This window comes from Gobio gobio (assembly GCF_949357685.1).
Source record: "Gobio gobio genome assembly, chromosome: 24".
Taxonomy (NCBI): domain Eukaryota; kingdom Metazoa; phylum Chordata; class Actinopteri; order Cypriniformes; family Gobionidae; genus Gobio; species Gobio gobio.
The window spans coordinates 17,126,189-17,147,631 of NC_137120.1; the positions used below are offsets into that span (position 1 = coordinate 17,126,189).

The window sequence follows — 21,443 nt, forward strand, 5'->3', positions numbered from 1 at the left end:
GTTTGAAAGAGAAAGAAACTTGATCAGTTAATGTCACACAATACCAGGGCCGTGCAGAGAGTTCTTCAGAGGCAGGGGCTCAAATGTAAAAAAGGGGCAATATGTAAATATATATATATATATTAGGGGTGTAACGGTACACAAAACTGACGGTTCGGTACGTACCTTGGTTTTGAAGTCACAGTTCGGTACGGATTCGGTACAGCAGTTTTACAAAATTGCTTTTTATTAATTTTTATTCAACAGTGGTTTAATGAAAAAAAATTGTGTCTGTCCTTAAATTAATTCAGTTATAACTAAAAGTTTATTAAAGATAATGCTGTAAACTATATAGGGAGCCCTTACATATTGCTATTAAAGATTAACAACAGAGCCCAAACTATTAGCATAAATTAATTTGCTATTTATTTTTAGATATAATAATCAACACTCATAAGCTTCACATAAGGCAGTTTTTGCATTAATATCTAAATCTAATTATTATTATTTTTTCTCCAATTCGTTGTTGAAATATAATCATTTAGTGGCTGTAATTTTCATGACAGGTTTATTTAAACATACATTAAATAAACAAGACATCACTAACAGGCTAAGTGGTATATAATGAATATATATAGGCTAATATAACCAATATAACGGCTAATATAGTGCATGTATTCAGTGAAAGAGTTAATCTCTCTAGTGAACTCACAGCTGTGGACACTGAATGACTTCTGAGGTAAATGTGATTCTACATGACATTGTTTGTTTACAAGCTGTTTTATTGTCTTTCCGCGGTTGAAACACCGATGGAGCGATTACACAACATATGATACGTTTCAGTAAGTTGTAATGTATCCTCAACATACCTTTAGATATTCATTTCTTTAGGAAGAGATGATAGCGTTCACTCGTGCTGCCGCTTGAAGTTGAACAGATACGCGTCAATCTGTCACGTCACATAATAGAGCGTTAAAACGGCATTTATCGTTTGAATTTCGTGATAAAATGGACTGAATATTTAATATGTTCGTGTGGGAACTCGGATTGAAGTGTGTTCCGCGCTTTAAACAAGCCGACTGTTAACTGTTATAGATTACATTCATAACCGTTCGGTACACGTGCGCACCGTACCGAAAGCCCGAAACGTTAGTTCGTCTGTCCATGTAATTTTCAACCGATTTATGAATAAGAACTGAAAATTACCGCTCCACTTCACATGCCCAATGGAATTTGAACTTGCTTTGCCAGATCACGATTGGTTGGTGTATACATGACAAACGGGCATTGGTGAATTGTGTAATACTTTAAAATATATAATATATAGATTTGTAATTCAACACATTAGCTCTGATTATGGATGAAAAAAAAGGTTTACTTTTTTCCCGTAAGGCCACACACTCTCTGAAAGGACCATATTTGGCTCGAAAGCCGCTTCCGAACAGAGGAAAATCAGCAATCAGTCAAAACGCACGCAACCCATAGCAACGCGTTATGGCAACGCCTCAACAGAAATTGTCCGACTTTTGAGCCGTTCGTTTCTATTGTATACATTGTCATCAATGTCATGTTATAATAATCACATTTATTTAGTTTTATTGACCATGATATTATCATTGATATTTGTCTGAGAGGGGCACTTTTGATTCATTGTGAAAAAGGGCAGGGGCTCGAGCACCCAAACCCCCCCCCTCTGCACGTGCCTGCACAATACATGTGCTCCCATTGCACTTCCTGTGTTCTGTAGTGCCACACATGCTCAGGTTAAATGATTCCCCTTTGGAAGGTCAGTCCAGTAGCTCTAATTCAAACCACTGTAACTTAATTAGTGTAGTTTGACCTTTGTCTGAATATGATGTGCAGCCGCATGGGAACTCCAGTAAATGAGTCCGTGAGGGCCTTTAAGTGCAGTTCTTTTACAGGCGCTTGTGTGTGGTGAAGTGAAGAGCGCCACCTGATGGCACAGAGAGGAAGCGGCCTATTTCCAGGCTGCTGTGAGAGAATAAAGGATGTGCCGTTTAGGACTTCAGGGAGCAGATGTCTTATGTTTAATAGTAAAGTGTCATTATTGAAGCAATACTTTTACAGTTTTGAGTTTGTCGTGTAATACTATTTTACTGTGACTGAAAGTGCATATTATTGTAGTCAGAAAAATATTTCGGTGTGAAGTGAAACCATTACCAATTTTTTTAATGTTTATAAAAAAATTATAAACATGTATCGATACTTCCCTGTTGGGGGAAATTCCCAATTTGTTTTGTTGACCTCATGTCTTTATTGTTTTACTTTTGTTTTGATGCCAGTGAAAACTACCTGTCCTTTTAAGTAGGGAATTTCTGTTTATTTATTTTAATTTATTAGGGCCTGAGCACCAATGGTGCGATGACCCTCTTGAAATTGTTCTATTTATTTATTTATTTATTTATTTATTTATTTATTTCAGATTAATGTGCTCCAGTCAAAGAGACGATCAGAAATCCTCAAATCGGTAAAATATTCACAATCATCATGATTTGTATTAAAGGCTTGAGATTCAGATGATCATGTTTGAGTTATTCCTGTCTGTTGCACAGATGCTGTCCTTCATGTATGCCCACCTGACCTTCTTCCATCAAGGCTATGATCTGTTCAGTGAACTACAACCCCTCATGAAACACCTGACTGGACAGGTACTCTATCTATCTGTCTGTCTGTCTGTCTTTCTGTCGTTCTCTGTCAGTTTCAGTGTCTGTCGTTTTATCTATCTATCTGTCTGTCTGTGTCTGTCGTTCTCTGTCAGTTTCAGTGTGTGTCTGTCTGTCTGTCTGTCTGTCTGTCTGTCTGTCTGTCGTTCTCTGTCATTCTCTGTCAGTTTCAGTGTCTGTCTGTCTGTCGTTTTACCTATATGTCTGTCTGTGTCTGTCGTTCTCTGTCAGTTTCAGTGTGTGTCTGTCTGTCTGTCTGTCGTTCTCTGTCATTCTCTGTCAGTTTCAGTGTCTGTCTGTCTGTCGTTTTATATGTCTGTCTGTCTGTGTCTGTCGTTCTCTGTCAGTTTCAGTGTCTGTCTGTCTTAGGCATGTGCCGGTAAACGGTAATACAATATACCGCAATAATGAACATGCACAATATTGTTATCGTGGGCACTTCAAAATACCGTGAATAATTATTTATTACGAATTATTCAGATTTTTAGAATGAATTTTAAGAATACTTTACCCATCAACCGTTTAAAATGAAAAACACGTCAAAGAGGAACCCGCACTGATGTAAATAGACCGTGCATGAGCCGAGCACATGGCGGAATGAGGAGACGCTGAAGTGCACATTCATTCTTCGACAGCAGAGGGCGCTGACGGAACAGCAGAAATGCAGCCGTTTCCCCAGTAATCACAACCTAATTCATAATACTTAAAGACTTGCATTTTATATTTTAATCTGGACTAAATTACATGCCCTAGATATTGTTTGAATGTGTTCTGACTGTTGTTCAATCACACACTCTACAAGGCTCCAGTATTTAACATTAGTGACAATGAAAAATACTTCTAAAGCTTGTATTAATCTTAGGTAAATGTACATTTCAGCATACCTATTGTTCTTTATAATTCTTTTGCACTTTAATCTGTTTTAAATATTTGTTTACTTTATACATTTTTGTGTATTGCTTTATTGTATTTAAATGTTTGGTTCTTTTGTTATAAGAAAGTGATTTAACCTGTTATAGCATGACAACACTTTTTTTGCAACTTATTTCAATATCGTGATAATACCGTATACCGTGATAAAAGCTTCAGCAATTAATCGCAACATGAAAATATGATACCGGCACATGCCTAGTCTGTCTGTCGTTTTGTCTATATCTATCTATCTATCTATCTATCTATCTATCTATCTATCTATCTATCTATCTATCTATCTATCTATCTATCTATCTATCTATCTATCTATCTATCTATCTATCTATCTATCTATCTATCGTTCTCTCTGTCATTCTCTCTGTCGTTCTTCGGTCTGTCTGTCTGTCTGTCGTTCTCTGTCTGTTTCAGTGTCTGTCTGTCTGTCTGTCTGTATCTATCTATCTATCTATCTATCTATCTATCTATCTATCTATCTATCTATCTATCTATCTATCTATCTATCTATCTATCTATCTATCATCTATCTATCTATCTATCTATCGTTCTCTCTGTCATTCTCTCTGTCGTTCTTCGGTCTGTCTGTCTGTCTGTCTGTCTGTCTGTCTGTCTGTCGTTCTCTGTCTGTTTCAGTGTCTGTCTGTCTGTCTGTCTGTATCTATCTATCTATCTATCTATCTATCTATCTATCTATCTATCTATCTATCTATCTATCTATCTATCTATCTATCTATCTATCTATCTATCTATCTATCTATCTATCTATCTATCTATCTATCTATCTATCTGTCGTTTTGTCTGTCGTTTTGTCTGTCAGTTTCAGTCTCTATCTATCTATATGTCTGTCTGTCGGTCTGTCTGTCTGTCATTTTTTCTGTCAGTTTCAGTCTCTATCTATCTATCTATCTATCTATCTATCTATCTATCTATCTATCTATCTATCTATCTATCTATCTATCTATCTATCTGTCTGTCTGTCTGTCTGTCTGTCTGTCTGTCTGTCTGTCTGTCTGTCTGTCTGTCTGTCTGTCTGTCTGTCTGTCTGTCTGTCTGTCTGTCTGTCTGTCTGTCTGTCTGTCTGTCTGTCTGTCTGTCTGTCTGTCTGTCTGTCTGTCTGTCTGTCTGTCTGTCTGTCTATGTGCCAAGCATGTGCTAACAGATAGCATAGTGGTAATTTCTGTCTACATAAAACGGAAGCATGATTTCTGCATCAAACCAGTATTTTCGTTTTCACCCTGGTGAGATGGAGGGGCACGTGAATCGTTGTTTCCTCTGGGCAGGAATGAGATGGGATTCTTGAGAGATGTGTGATTGGCCGGTGCTTAAACAGGGCTCGCTCTAGAAACAGGAACTTAAACTGGGTGATTAAAGGGTATTCCCTGTCTGGGAGTTAAATTGAGCGTGTATGAGATGGTTTAGTTCAGAGTGGACGTGAATTATACAGCGCAAGGTTATCAGGGTTTGTTTTCTGCCATCTGACGGACATTATGAAGCTCAAGAAAGTGGAGCGCTTCTGTCAAGAAGTTTGGAGGAGCTGCTCGCAGGTTTGTGTTTCTGTTCAGTTTAGACACATCTGCTCATTTGTATTTTTGTAAAACGTAACTGTTTCTTACTCCATAGTATATGTCAAATATGATTCTATTGATTGATTTGAGTGATTATGTACATTTACAATATGCATTGTGAAAAAATAGCAGTATCGTAGTTATAACTTTCAGTCAGATTGTTTAATGCAGCTCATGGCTGATTCATGCTCACAGGGTTGGTCAGGTGGTCAGTCTTTGTCAAGCACCTATCGAGAGTGGAAACATTAGGCTGTGACTGCGACGGAGAAAAACATTTCCCATCTGATGTTATCAGCAGTGCATTGGCCCGCCTCTTTCCTGGCGAATCAAAACAAAGAGCTCGTCCCAAATACCGCACGTGTTCTTTTGTGATGTGGATCCATACAGGGTGATGGATGATCGCTTGAGCAAAAAAAAAATGCTAAAAGATCCCCTTACAGTTCACTTCCTTTCCTCAGCTTCCCCAATAGAAAAGAAACATAAGTGGTGTGTATTAGGGAAGGTTTCGCTGGTATTATTGGTTACACTAGGGTTAGTGATTTGAACTCTTAAACATTGGTAGTTCCTAAATGTTGATAAAAGTTTTAGCATATACAAAATCGTAATCAAGTAATTTGAATGCTTTCCTGATTATAACAACAAGCCTCTTCATCAGATACTTCACCCTCAGCTCACCAAGAAAATTATTATAAAATTGATTTAAAATTGATTTCTTCATGCTTCCCACTCTTTTTAATCACTGAATTTTACATGTCTTTTCCAGTCATTTGTGATCTACTGGATAACAATTTTATCACCTATAAAATATTTTAGAGTTTAACATAACTATAAAAAAATGTATATTAATTATAAATATGCCTATGTAGTTTTCTCTCATAGACCTTTTCAAGTCTCAAGAAATCACGCTTTTAAAATTAGACTTCCTCATACTGTTTATCCAATTTTTCCAATAATTCTGGTTATTCAAAGGAAACAAACAGTTGTTGATGGAATTACTTGAAATTTGAAACGTCTTGATTTTTAGTTGTTTTAAAACGTTTGTCTCGTTGTAAACCATTTTAAATCACGAGTCCCCTAGATCTCAAATCAATTAAAATTAAATAATACTTTTAAATTGCGTGATATTTTGGAAATATTATTAAAATAACTCTATTAATAGCAGCATGTATAAAAATTGCCTGGCGAGGTTTATTGGTTGAATAGGCTAGTTGTTTTATTTCCATAAATTGTGTTTCTTTATACTTTCAACACAACTTTGCAGTCTTCACGGATCGTTCTATTTGATCTTCTGCAGATCCGATGAGGTAGTTGAAAAAGAAGTGAATTGTTATCTGGATGGAATGGGAATAAACTGTGAAATCACCGGTTTCACACACATCAGTTCCAGAGGTAGTTCATGTACAGGATAATACACTGCTTAAAAAAATGAAGGGAACACTTAAATCACACATTGGATCTCAATGAGTGAAATATTCCATTTGAAAATCTTTATTTATATACATTCTATAATTTGTAAAGAACAAAATTATGTGACAACAGTCAATGGAAACCAAAATCATCAACACTGCGAGGGCTGCATTCAAAATCGTACCAAAAATCAATGTAAAAAAAAAAAAAAAGTTACAGGCTGATCCAATTTGCATGAAGTTCATCACAGCAGCTCATAATGTAAGTCAGGCGTGTGTACGGCCCCCACATGCCTGAATGCACTCCTGATGAGATGGTGGATGGTGTCCTGGGGGATCTCCTCCCATACCTGGATCAGGGCATCAATGAGCCCTTGACAGTCTGCGGTGCTACTTGGCGGCTTTGGATGCTCTGATACATAATGTCCCAGAGGTGCTCAATTGGATTCAGGTCTGGGGAACGTGAAGGCCAGGCAATGGCATCAATGCCTTCTTCATCTCAAAATGTATTAAGGTCTGATTTCATCTGGGTACCTAACAGCAATAAGGGAACCATCGGCTAGCACATCTATGTGACCCTCCAATGATATTCGTCCCCAGACCATTACTGACCCACCATTACTCATGCTGGATGTTGTTGCACACGGCATAACATATTCGGTTGAAACGCCCCATAATCACAGCCCAGTGGAGCAGCATCAGACTCATATTCTGACTAGAATCTGAGTATGACGACATCAGGCTAGGTCAAGTGGGTTAAACCATTAAACTGATACGCAGAAAGTTGCTGGTTCGATCCCAGCAGTCGCCACCATCAGTGTGTCCTTGAGCTAGGCACTTTACTCCATGTTGCTCCAGGGGGATTGTCCCCGTTATAAGTGCACTGTAAGTCGGTTTGGATAAAAGTGTCTGCCAAATTCATAAATGTAAAATGTAAGTGGTGCAACAACTTTTGAAATAAAACCCATATCAACAAATCCTAGATTAGCGTTAAACTTTGCTTAATTGAATCCTTATTGGTGCAACCCAGCCTAAAGTGTTTTCCACGTTAAATGTTTTAGAACGTCCCGTCCTGTTTTCAGTGATTGAAATACTGCAGCAGGTGCTGTATGTGGTTCATAACCCTAAAGGCCTGTACACACCGGGACGAATATCACACGCGCTTATCGCCAGCGTTTTTCGTGACCTTTTTCGGCACGTCTTGAGTGTTCACACCCAAGCTATTTTCACTGGCGATGCGCCAAGTGAACGTGTACATTCAGTAGATGCGCTCCCGGTACACAAGGTGGTGCTGCGGCACTTTACGCTTCTGACACTCGCTTGTCACACAGAAGGAGAAGAGAGACAGTATTTACGTGCTTGCCAAAACCACAGAAATATTATGTCTATGGCCAAAACCATTCACACACTTTTTGCTAACTGGCAGGCAGCATTAGCAGCTCATCTTCTTCTTTGTCTACTTACTACTTCTTCGTTGTATCAATGTGTGCTCGGCAAGACCAATTTGTGCTTGAGCGCCACCAAGTCGTGTTGTACTGTCACTTCAGCAGCTCCAGGCACGTGAACAAAAGCGCTGATCTCATTGGTCGGACAGTTTTTAACGCGGCGCGTCAAAAAAAAAAACGAACCAGAGGCGTTTTTTTTTTAAATTACGCTTTTACGCCCGCCGTTTTGCGCGTCGGTGTGCACACTCACATTGCCGCCCTTTGTTTAGTCACGAGGCGTTAAACGTTGGCGATAAACGCGCGCAAAAATAGTCCCGGTGTGAACAGGCCTAAAACCCTAAACCCTAACCCATGCCCAAAACGTGCATCTTGGTCACATATTTTTGTCTTAAGATGGAAATTTGACAGGTTTGTGCTGCAGTTCAATTGAGTTCTATGGCGGTTTTGCCCTCCAGGGCTCCGCAACAGTCACGTGACTGAAAACTATGCACTTTGTGTTATACTGTGATGATTAATTTTTCCCTTAATTTTTTTGAGCAGTGTAGTAGTATCCAACATATTAAAGACCTAAAATTTGGTAGAACGATCCACAGCTTAGAAGTTGTAATGCTTAATTCCCGAACTGTGTAGTGGAATATTCCTTTAAGAGTCAATGAGTTTGGATTTGGTTTTACAGTTAAATGCACTCTTGTATTTAAGTAGTGTGTAGTGGTGGCGAAGTGGTGGTGGTGGTGGTCCATCATCATCTTGGAATATGGGAAAATAATGAGGCACGAGTGGTTTTCCATGCAGATGCATGAAACCAGACCATCTTCAAATCACATGACTTTGTGTTTAAAGTGGTTTCTCATTGGCAGCCATGCGTTTAATTCCAGTTTTATAAAGTTCAGTACCGTTGGGTAAAGGCGGTGTCTCACTCGCTGCCTTGAAACAATTTTGTGTAACACTTGAAAACAGATTTTTTTTTTTTATGGAATATGCATCTGCTTCATAGGTCGACCCAAATTACTCTTTTCTTCCTGTATTAACACATACAAATATTTGTATTTTCTATTTTTTAATGTGTCTTTTAGCTGGATCAGCTGGTGATGGATTCCGCAAAAGAGAGGAAGGATATGGAGACGAAACACTCGACTATTCAACAGAAGGTACTAGAGCTTCTCCATTAACACTATTAATGACCCACAAATCTCAGCCATCTCACACTATACAGGGCCAATCACAAAACATTTGTCCGACCAATGAGGTTAAAACTGAAACCAAGCAACAAAATCATGTTGTTGATGCTTTTTGAAACAGAACATCCTTCTCTACTCTTCTCTCTTTGGGTTTTGACCTTTTAGAAGTGGTTTAAAGTATACAAAGCACAGCTTTTGCCTGATATCCTGTCCTCAGGTATATGAATAAACACTCAAAGTAATAAAGCTGCTGTTGTTACAGTAGAGCTGTTCATCTTTCGGTATTACCACGAGCATGATGGGAGATTTGAACTGAATCCTCACACATGGCATATGCAAGTGCGTTCTCTGGGTAGTTGTTGGGTCATCAGGACATCAAAATATCAATACCAATTCCACTGAAATTTCATTATTCTTTTACCAGTTTCATTACCACAGCAGTTTAAAAACATTTTGCCACTGGAAGTCCCTCAAGTAAATTTTCCCCAAAAATCTTGGCACGTGGATTTCGAATTGGGTTTAATTTTCACCACATTGGCCTATAGAAGCAGTTTGGTTTGAAGTTTCATGCTTCTCTACAGTATTGACAATGGAGAGTGAACCTACTTCGCTTGTGAAATTTTTGCCAATATGACGCACTAAGCTAAATTAAAGTACAATGTGGATCAGAAAATGAAAAATGCCGTTTTCAATATCAAAAATATCCAGAATTGTGTCGCTTGTGCGCTTCATGATCCACTGTATGTTCATCTATCATGCCATATTGGTCCTGTGATTCATGTGCCTGTGCCACAATCCAGCTTGACCTTGATCTCATGTCAAGTGTGACTCCATCTTTCTATTTCTGTTTTCCTCCTCTTTCTCTCATTCGCTGTATCAGCAGTTTTTAACCTGCTCTCTCTTCTTTTCTGACTGCTCATATGAGGCTGCGCTGCAGGTGAGTCTGTCCCTTCTGACTCTTCCCTATGAATGCTGCATGAATCACGTTACTATACACATTAATTAATGTCATTTTACAGAAATAAGCCTGGTTTTCTTTACAGTGCTGTTGAATGTTCTTTGAATGCATTCGATCACTGGATCATTGGACTGAATCCCTTCCCAGAGTTTAGCAGCTTAAAATGATCTGATCGCTATGGTCACCGGGTGACATGTTCGGTTCACTTAGTTTTGTCGCGGCTACAGCGAATTCATTTGTGGGAACTTCATATTAGCTCATGGGAACGTGATAAGAAGTTGTGGCCTCAGGATCCTATGTTGAGGGAACAATATATTTTTCTCATGGCCACGAGTTAAATGTGTAAACAACCTGCGCAACATATAAAAGATAAAAAAGCCAGGACCCATCGGCGTACATTTTCCAATGCGCAGGGTACTCCATTTCAGTTGTTTGCCCAATGTGTCAGATCAAGACTCATTTAATTCTTTGCATATGTAAAAGTACGCATGATTTTATAAATATTTATAGCCTACTTTTATATTTTAGAGAAACTAACCCACTCCTACACCAAACCTACCCTCTTATCAACAATATAAAACACGTAACAGGTAAATACAAGTACAGTCACAGGTATTTATTGCAAAAAACAGTATGCACAAACATGTTGCATTCCAAGTCGTCTGAAGTCATACGATATCTTTATGTGAAGAACAGAGTTGATCTTAATGTTTTAATCTCAGTCATATCTCATTCAAAAGATACACCTGACTCTTTAGCATGACGCGATCGGTCACGAGACACAAAAGAGCCAATGACATTTTACAATCAAAGCTGACGTAATGATGCAATTGGACACGAGACATACGAGAGCTAATGCAATTTCAAAATCAAAGCTGACATTACGTTTGTTTCGGTGGCAATTTTTGAATGTGTGCATGATCTTCGCCGGATGGAGACACTGATCGCTTTTGGGGATTTTCTTCACACAAATCAATCGTTTGGCCTCAGAACACTAGGAATTTTTTATTTTATTTTATAAATTGTGTATCTGCCTGTTAAATCTTGTGTTTTATATCATATAATACACAAATGGGTAGGTTTAGGGATGGGGTGAGGTTACGTGTACAAAAGTGTCTAAATAGCGTAAATAAAATGTAAATAAAATTATGCTGGCTGATTAAATTGAGAATCACATCCTTCATAATGGAAAATCATAACCCATTATAATTTCATCATTACGATAACATTCCCATGCCCAATGTGTCTGTTTATGACCCCAAAGGTTTCTCATTGAAATTAACGGAGTACCCTGCGCATCAAAAAATGACCACGCGTCAATATGTGATGAGTTGGGTGTGAGAACGTGTTGAAAAAAGCATATAAAAGAATATGTTGTGTACATTTTTATCCATTAGGCATTTCTGTTAATTCCAGATTACTATGATACTATGATAGGTTGTTTATGCATTTAACTCATGGCCTTGAGAAATAGATGTTGTTCCCTCAACTTAGGATCTTGAGGCCATGACAAAACTAAGTGAACCGAACAGGTCCCCTCCCGCTCACCATAGATCACAAAACAGAGAAGCGAAATCGGGTTAAAGGGTTAGAATGGTTAGAATGGTAATTTCCTCCTACCAGGGTTACATGTGCTTGTAGATGCTCAATGCTAAACTACGACTTCTGAGATCATCTAACTGCCTGACGTAAATTACGTTAATGACACAGCTTCAGTAATTTATTTTACGTCATATTATTTTAAGGATTTTGAATTAATCGCATGCATCAACACATTAACGTTGACAGCCCAATTTAATAATCATTGACGAGTTGTAAAAACCCATTGACGTTTGTGGATGGTGGTTGTAACTGGAGAATAAAGAGTTAATCATACTATATACTTGCACTGGAAGAAAATACTCAAAACACAGGCGTACCAAAGTGCACTGCCCACAGTGTAAATGTTTAATGCTCTTCTTGGATTGGTGAATCCAACCCATGAGCCACAGTTAATGAATTCATTCATCGACTACACACACACATATATATACCAGAGCTTTCCTGAAGGGGAGGAGCCAGCAATGGTTACCAAGGCTTATGCCCGTCTCCATCTTCATGTACATGTGCGTACATACTCATACATGCGTAATGTTCAGTGTGTAGAGGCTCAGTTCAGCTGGTCGTAGTCAACACAGTAATGTTTGGAAGTTAGATGCACTGCTGAAACAAACAAACAAACACACACACATACACACTCGCGCTGCTCTCTTCGGCATGAAGATCTTCAGCAGGTTCCACTATGTGTGGTATCTGGTGAGTTAATCTTACTCATTTTTTAATAGGTGATAAACACAAATCTCTTATTGCCTCTTGGTAGCTTGGTGTGACCTCTCCTCTGTATACTGACATTTACTCATTTAGACATCTGGTCATTGTCTTATGTAATCTGTTGTTTGGTTGATGTGGTTTGGTTCATCAAGATGGGATTTTCATAATGATACTGTTATATACGCAAGTAGAGCTTTGCATTGAGGCTACTTGGTTATTTTTATTTTGTAAACTGTTTTGTGTATCTAGTGATCAGTTTTTATGGCTGGCACTGCTGTTTTTGGATTAATATCAGTCGGTCAAGGACAAATACGGATGTCCGTTATGATGAAAAGATGAACATTTGAAGAATAATTTATATTTAATAACCCTAAACATGGAACCATCTGTGGCATGGAAAAAAAGGAGGCAAGATCCTCATTCTCATAGCCAACTGCTTGGCTACTTGAGAATATTTTTTTGACTTTGACAGAAATTGAAAGAATGTTCATCATAGATGATATCTAAACAAATGGAAAAAAAAAACATGATCTTCGCATGACTTGCGCTTAAACTTAAATTGTGTTATTCTCGCTGGTACATCTGATCTAGAGGAAGAGCTCCAGGTACTGTAGGTAGTCGTGTGGTTTTGGGAACAGCTGTAGCCCAATTCTTTGTTCCTGGCACCCTGTATATATTCAGTGGGCTGACTCACGTGTCAGCTCATGGCTTGATCCGGTTACCAAGAAATGGAAACCAAATCTGCTTTTTAATAACAGTTGGTGCTGTCATTTTGCTCATCCTTCTGTAAACATACAAGCGCAGGGTCATACTGAATGCCGTGGTCTGTATCACGTACAGGTGGATTGTTGTTGGTGGATCAGAAACTGACAAAGAACTACTGATCTATATAAATAACTGGATTGCTCATCGCGTTCTAAACTGCCACCAGGCAGTGATGCCACCGGAAGTGTTTGAGCAGCCATTTTACTATTCCCTACCAATAGAGGGCATCATTGACAGACAGCCAAAACATTGACCTAAAATCTCGATTTTCAGCGTCTGGGTCTCACAGGATTAGTTGTACGATTTATGTATGTAAATTAACAGTTAGCAACTAAAGATGTTATCTTTAATGTTTATGGTCTTTTCGGAGAGAATAAGTCATATCAGCTTACAATGCATATTAATACAAGCCTCTATATTGTATTACAATTCAAAGTTTGCCATGCATCATTTCGGTAATAAAGCAGTCAGCATTATCTGCCTGAATAAGTTATGATGTGTGTATTTTATTTCCTGACTGAGCAACATCTATTTCAGACTCTTAAAGACAGCGCAAATTTATGTCGTTTACAGTTTCCATATGAGTATAAGTGTTCTATTAGTATAAGTATTCCATATATGCCATGTTGTTGAATTAAAATCATCATTTAAATCATGAACTGCTTCAAAATGCATGCTGTTAACGGAATCATTGTTGAAACATTTGCAGTTAGCCTACTGTATGAATAAAAACAATACTACAGCACAACATAAATACATAAACACAACAGTACAATGTGATTTCAGGTTACAAGGAATCCGATTTCCAAATGCACACTTTGACATTTGTAATACATTTGCTGAAGTGTCTCATCCGCCCGCCGAGATCTTACTTCAGATATACATACCGTATGTGTCTCCTTAGGCAATGTTTTATCCGTAAAACCATATAATTTCCTATTGGTTCAATAGAACGCGTGAGCTTGCTAGGTAATTCTAATATGGCGGTGCGGCGGCTTCACTTTTTATGACGTCATGAGCAATCCAGTTCTCTATATAGATCAGTGCGAAGAACCCAGTTCTGTTAGTGTTCGCACTGGTCTTGAAACTGGATTCAGATCTTCCATTCGCACTGGATTGCTGTAACTTTTAAATTAATTCAAATTCTTTTTGTTTATTTGGCCACACTTTAGATTAAGGTCCAATTCTCACTATTAACTGACTTTTGCCTCAATAAACTCCTAATTACTAATTAATAGTTAGTAAGTTAGTTGTTAAATTTAGATATTGGGTAGGATTAAGGGATGTAGAATATGGTCATGCATTCATATGTGCTTTATTAGTACTAGTAAACAGCCAATATCCTTGTAATATGCATGATAATAAGCAACTAGTTAATAGTGAGAATTGGACCTTAAACTAAAGTGTTACCGTAGTTATATATTTCTGCAACATGGATATAAAGCAATAATATTTTTGATATCACTTACTATACGATTCCAATTGTTAACATTAATTAATGCATTAGGCATCATTTGTTATAGCATTTATTTATGTTAATTTATACATTTGCTTTTATTATGTATAATTAATGTATAGAATTTAAATGTGTGATGAATTATGATATGAACGTTAACCTAGATTAATAAATATTGTAAAAGTATTGTTCATAATTATTTCATGATACCTAATGCTTTTAACAAATTAAACCTTAGTGTAACTGAAAAGTATTATTATTATTATTTTGTTTTTTAAACGCACTCCTTATTTTTTATAGCTATAATTTAGTTTATTTTTCAAGTGGTATACTTACAAAGATTGTACACAATGCACATATAATCTAACATAAAACAAAACAAAGTAGACAGACAACAATACAAATACAAAAAAAAGGAAAAGCAGAGAAAATAAAAAATTTAAAGGGTGTTGAGTGTTTTATGCAGGGGTTTTTTTTCATCACCCCCCTCCCCCCTTTTCATACAAATATCCATATATTCATACACATACATGTGAATATTTTCTTTCCTCTTCTCCTCATCCCAATAATTATAATGCCAACAACAATAATAATAACTATACTAATCCGCTCCTTATTTTGTTATTTGCATAGAAACAGGATAAGCAGCTCATGTGTCATTGTGTCATTACTTTTGTGTGGTAGCCTATAAACAAAAGCAAACATATTTTAATATTATTGGATATTAAAATACAATAACTGTTATATTCTCATGCATGTTTTAAGCAGGCACACTTAAACGCAAACCCCTGAAACTAACCAAAAGTCCCACTGGCTAAGTGTCTGAAGGTCGTGTCTGCTAAATGGTTGATTTTGGGTACCTTATGGTTTGTGGGATGTGATGTAAGAGTATCTTAGAGTAGTGCGGTCCAGACTGGATTCGCGCAGCATACGGGTCAGGCTGTAAACTAACCTCATCTACTAGTATGTCACACTTATCTGTCTTCAGCTGTTTGAGGTTTCACTCCATGATAAAAACATGGGATCCAGTGACGGCTCTAGTATTACTGGGGCTTTGCTAGTCTGAACTCATCTGGGCTTGACTAAACTAGTCTGAGCTCAGCTCAGCTCACATGACATCTTCAGGAAGCAGGGACCGTAGATTAGCCTGAAAGTGAACAAGGATGGCCTGATTTCTTACAGTGCACTATCAATACATTCACTACACGTACATCAATGCTACATTTATATATATATATATATATATAATGTTTTGATTATATTTGTAATCATTATGTTCACAACTTAATAATAATGATTTAAATTATCCATGCAATGGGGAATTTCGGGAAAAAATCTGCAAAACGTTTTGCAATAGAACGCAAAAGTTTTGCAATAGAACACAAACATTTTGCAATAGAACACAAACATTTTGCAATAGAATCAATAGTTTTACAATAGAACGCAATAGTTTGGCAATATAACACGAACGTTTTCCAATAGAATAAATAGTTTTGCAATAGAATGCAAAAGTTTTGCAATAGAATGCAAAAGTTTTGCAATTGAGTGCAAATGTTTTGCAATAGAACACGATAGTTTTTCAATAGAATCAATAGTTTTGGAATAGAACCCAAAAGTTTTGCAATAGAATAAATAGTTTTGCAATTGAATGCAAAAGTTTTGCAATTGAATGCAAAAGTTTTGCAATTGAGTGCAAATGTTTTGCAATAGAACACAATAGTTTTTCAATAGAATCAATAGTTTTGCAATAGAATCAATATTTTTGCAATAGAACGCAATTGTTTGCAATAGAACGCAATAGTTTTGCAAAAGAATAAATAGTTTTGCAATAGAATGCAAAAGTTTTGCAATAGAATGCAAAAGTTTTGCAATTGAGTGCAATTGTTTTGCAATAGAACACAATAGTTTTTCAATAGAATCAATAGTTTTGCAATAGAACGCAAATGTTTTGCAATAGAATGCAAAAGTTTTGCAATAGAATGCAAAAGTTTTGCAATTAAGTGCAAATGTTTTGCAATAGAACACAATAGTTTTTCAATAGAATCAATCGTTTTGCAATAGAATCAATAGTTTTGCAATAGAATCAAAAGTTTTGCAATAGAATAAATAGTTTTGCAATAGAACACAATAGTTTTTCAATAGATTCAATAGTTTTGCAATAGAACGCAAACATTTTGCAATAGAATAAATAGTTTTGCAATAGAACGCAATTGTTTGCAATAGAACGCAATAGTTTTGCAAAAGAATAAATAGTTTTGCAATAGAATGCAAAAGTTTTGCAATAGAATGCAAAAGTTTTGCAATTGAGTGCAATTGTTTTGCAATAGAACACAATAGTTTTTCAATAGAATCAATAGTTTTGCAATAGAACGCAAATGTTTTGCAATAGAATGCAAAAGTTTTGCAATAGAATGCAAAAGTTTTGCAATTAAGTGCAAATGTTTTGCAATAGAACACAATAGTTTTTCAATAGAATCAATCGTTTTGCAATAGAATCAATAGTTTTGCAATAGAATCAAAAGTTTTGCAATAGAATAAATAGTTTTGCAATAGAACACAATAGTTTTTCAATAGATTCAATAGTTTTGCAATAGAACGCAAACATTTTGCAATAGAATAAATAGTTTTGCAATAGAATGCAAAATGTTTTGCAATTAAGTGCAAATGTTTTGCAATTAAGTGCAAATGTTTTGCAATAGAACACAATAGTTTTTCAATAGAATCAATCGTTTTGCAATAGAATCAATAGTTTTGCAATAGAACACAATAGTTTTTTAATAGTTTTGCAATAGAACGCAAATGTTTTGCAGTAGAATCAATAGTTTGCAATAGAACGCAAACGTTTTGCAATCGTTTTGCAATTTTACTGATGTACATGCTGCTCATTTCCAATAATAAAGTGAATGGATAAAAGTGAATCATAAAAGTAGTCCATCTGACTTGCACCATATTCTGAAAATCTCCCCTTCTGCTGAACAGTGCAAGTCAGATGGACTACTTCAGATTTGACGTTTGGTCACATGACACTCAAGAACCAATGATGCTTACTGTCAAATACCATTGACTTTTAACATTTATTTTGTTTGTACAACTTGTGTTCTCATTAAAAAAAAATTACCTTTTGCTTTCCATGGAAGAATGAAAGTCATATGAGTTTGGAACAGTATGAGGGTAAGAAATTGATGGCAGAATCTTCGGCTTTGGTTGAACTAATCCTTTAAAGATCTGGGCCCGTTTTCATAAAGAATCTTAATGCAAAGAGTAGCTCCTAGTGACAAAATTCTAAGAAAATTCTTAGGAATGTGGGCGTTTACTCTTAAAATTAACTAAAAAATCCTAGTAAAGAAAAAAGTAATTCAGAAAGTATCTTAACCCTTAAAAGAGGTCTTAAGGTCAAATTTGTTAGGAGCACAGACGAGGACTTTTAAGAGGCTTAAGAGTTTCTTTAGCAGCGGAGAAAATGGCAGAGAGACGAAGAGGGAAAAGAAATGTGTTGCAGACAATGGATGACAGTGACTTAATAAGACGCTATAGATTAGATCGTGCAGGGATCATGTTTGTTGCATTAAATCCAACTTTCAAACCACCAATTAAATAGACATGCCAGCAACCAGTGTAATTGGAAAGAGTGGAACAATATTTATAATTTTAAGCCAATCAAATACTTTATAGGAAATTAACAGCATGGTAAATAATAAAAGGATTTACATACACTGAAAAAAATGATTTGTTGAATTTACTAAAAAATTTTAGCGTAAGTGGTCGCAATCAATTCAAATCTCAATTTAAACAAAAACACATGCAATTCCCATAAAACCAATTCATTTTTTAAAATTAAAATAAAAAAACTAAATTTAAATTATTTAAACGAGCACAAATTAATTATGCTTAATTTAATTTTTCAGTGTACATATATATAATGTGTGTGTGTGTGTGTGTGAGTGAGAGAGAACGGTAAAATAGGACAATTTGCGCTTGTAAATTCAAAGTGAAGTCTTAGAATAGACCCTATACTTAAAAGCACTCCTTTTTCCCCTTTTTGGACAACCAACCAATCACAGTCTTCAAAAGACTGTGTCATACGTAGCAACGGGGTCAGCCTCGCCTCTTCACTAAGATAAAAGTTTTTGTATTTTCCTTGCTCAGAGTTGCTCTCAGATCGGTCCCGAATAGCTCTTAAACTAAGACTCCTACGTAAAAGTTTTTAAGCTAAATTAGGAGTTTTCTGAGAGGACTCTTAGAATTTTTATGAATACGGGCCCTGGGCTGGTAACCAGAAGGTTGTAGGTATGAAACCCACTGATTAAAGTGTTATCGCTGTTGATCCAAGCCAAGCACTTAACCTCAAGTTACTCCATGATCTGACAGATGTAGAATGATGTTTTTCCTGTGATCTTGAGCTTTTATCATCTATCTATCGTCCAGTAGTAAAACATTGGATGTGCATCATGTGCGGTCAGCCAGAATGTGTGTGGAGTGTTTACAGTATGTTTACTGAATATTGATATTGATTGATTCGTTCTGATTTTCTGCTCAGGACTTCTCAAATGATGACACTAAGCTGGAGTACAATGTGGATGCAGAGAATGGGATTGTCATGGAGGGATATCTGTTCAAGAGGGCAAGTAATGCCTTCAAAACATGGAACAGGTCAGTGACAAGTCATACTGTGTCTTCCAGGTAAGCACATACTCATCGCTGACATTTACATTGTTGCTAATTGCATTTTCTTTTCAGGCGTTGGTTCTCAATTCAGAACAATCAGCTAGTGTACCAAAAGAAATTTAAGGTAATCCTAGAATTTTATAAACAAACAAACAAGAATTTCATACTTGTGTTTTTAGCAGTCGTTTTGGTGTCATGTTTCAGGATAACCCTACCGTTGTGGTGGAAGACTTGCGCTTATGCACCGTCAAACACTGCGAGGACATCGAGCGCAGATTCTGTTTCGAAGTGGTTTCTCCAACAAAGTGAGTACAAGCACACAATTATGATCAACATGATCAGTTTTATTTTTGCAAGGAAGACAAAGTTATGTCTAAAAAGTAATTCAGGTGTTCGTTACATATACTGTATGTACTCTTCTTCCGCTCTTGCAGCCCATAGAATCGCTTGCGGGAAAGTTATGAAATTTGGCACACAGATAAAGGACAGTCTCAACTGTCAACATAGCAAATTTGGAGTCTCTAACTCAATCCCTCTAGCGCCACCAACTGTCCAAAGTTGCACTCATGTTTATGCAAATAACTTTTAAACCATAAGGGCTAGAAGCAAAACCTACTTTTTCAAACTCCTATTGCTCCGATTTTCACGAAAATTGAAACCGATCATCTTCAGACCATGCTGACAAAAAGTTATGGAATTCAAGTTGATTCATCAAACTGTTTTCGAATAGCGCACAAACAAATTTTACGTAGCGTTTGCGAAAATAGACATAAGGCTGTATCTCTGCAATGCTTTATCGTATTCAGACCAAACTTGGTACATATCATCACAAGCATGACCTGAGGCTACATGCTACGTTTCATCACCACCTACTGGTCCGGAGATACGAGAAATGGCTATTTTTGCTTAAAAATTCTGAACAGTGTGCGCGGAAATCATAAAAGTGGTGTGGTAATTGGGGTGGCATGCTGAGTCGAATGATATCCAATTTTCCCAGATCGGCCATTTTGGGGCATCGGCCATTTTGAATTTTGTAGAAAAATGCTGTATTTCATGAACGCACTAGCTTATTGTTACGAAACTCTGGGCCATCGGCACTATACCCTGAAGGAGCCTGAGAAGTTTCGAGCCAGCGCCACCTAGTGGTAAAATCAAATATTTTAACATGCTTATAACTATGAATTTGGTTGACTTATTTTCATCTCCTTAGATTCCTTAATCCTTGGCAAATCCAATGATAACAAACATGCTAGGTTTCACCTTATGGTTTGTGCAACATTGTGATTTTAGCGTTTAAATGGCTTTCTTCGAAACCGTAGGAAAATCGGAAACATATGTTGTTGCCTATATACTGCTGGACAAATGTCAATTTTGATAGTAAGTGGCAAAAAATGCAATCAAAGTCGGGTGTGGGTAATTATGTACTCATAAATATAAATGTCTATAACTCCTAAACAAAATAAGATATTTTCAACAAATTTGACACTCTGAGGACACCCAAAAAAGCAGTGGGACTGCACCACTTGGTGGCGCTATTATTGAACAAAACATGAAATTGGCTCTAACTACAGTACCATTGGTCTGATTGACTTCAAAATTGACATGCAGTGTCTTTGTCTCAGTTGCTGTCATAGTCCATTGTGACATTGGTGTACCTTGAAAAACATGGCTGTCATTTTAATTACAAAATTTAGAAAAAGATCCAAAGCTATAACTGCAATGGTTTTGCATATTACATATTTTACGAACGCATTGGCATATCGTTACGAAACTCAGCATGTCTTTGGCACCATTCCCTGAAGGTACTTAAAAGGTTTCAGGGCAGGACCCCTTAAGTTAAACATTTTTCATGAAATTATATTATAAGCAATTATATCTCATTACAAATCAATGTATTTATCGGTTTTCAACCTTTTTTTGCTTAAAATTGTCTCCAAATAATTTTATTGACCTTGTTTGCTTCTGTTGTGCTTGGCCCCGATAATTGCTGCTTGCAGCTATATTTTGTTAACTAAAATTATAAAAAAAAAAAAAAAAATTTAATTATTAGATGACAAAATTAAACTCAAAATGAGAAATTTAGATAAATTAAATGAATAAAT

General features: G+C 36.6%; 1 protein-coding gene across 6 annotated transcripts in view; it reads left to right on the plus strand.

Moving 5' to 3' along the window:
* LOC307120979 (arf-GAP with coiled-coil, ANK repeat and PH domain-containing protein 2) overlaps positions 1–21,443 on the plus strand; it is a 71,735-nt gene that overhangs the window by 37,857 nt on the left and 12,435 nt on the right. For 3 of the 6 annotated variants that reach the window (XM_079808316.1, XM_079808317.1, XM_079808315.1), the window contains exons 7-13: positions 2,423–2,467; positions 2,553–2,648; positions 9,083–9,157; positions 10,068–10,124; positions 19,214–19,326; positions 19,414–19,465; positions 19,546–19,646. In XM_079808316.1, the coding sequence (XP_079664442.1) occupies positions 2,423–2,467; positions 2,553–2,648; positions 9,083–9,157; positions 10,068–10,124; positions 19,214–19,326; positions 19,414–19,465; positions 19,546–19,646 (539 nt within the window). The remainder of the gene's footprint in view (positions 1–2,422; positions 2,468–2,552; positions 2,649–9,082; positions 9,158–10,067; positions 10,125–19,213; positions 19,327–19,413; positions 19,466–19,545; positions 19,647–21,443) is intronic. The other 3 variants (XM_079808319.1, XM_079808320.1, XM_079808318.1) reach the window with 1 other exon arrangement.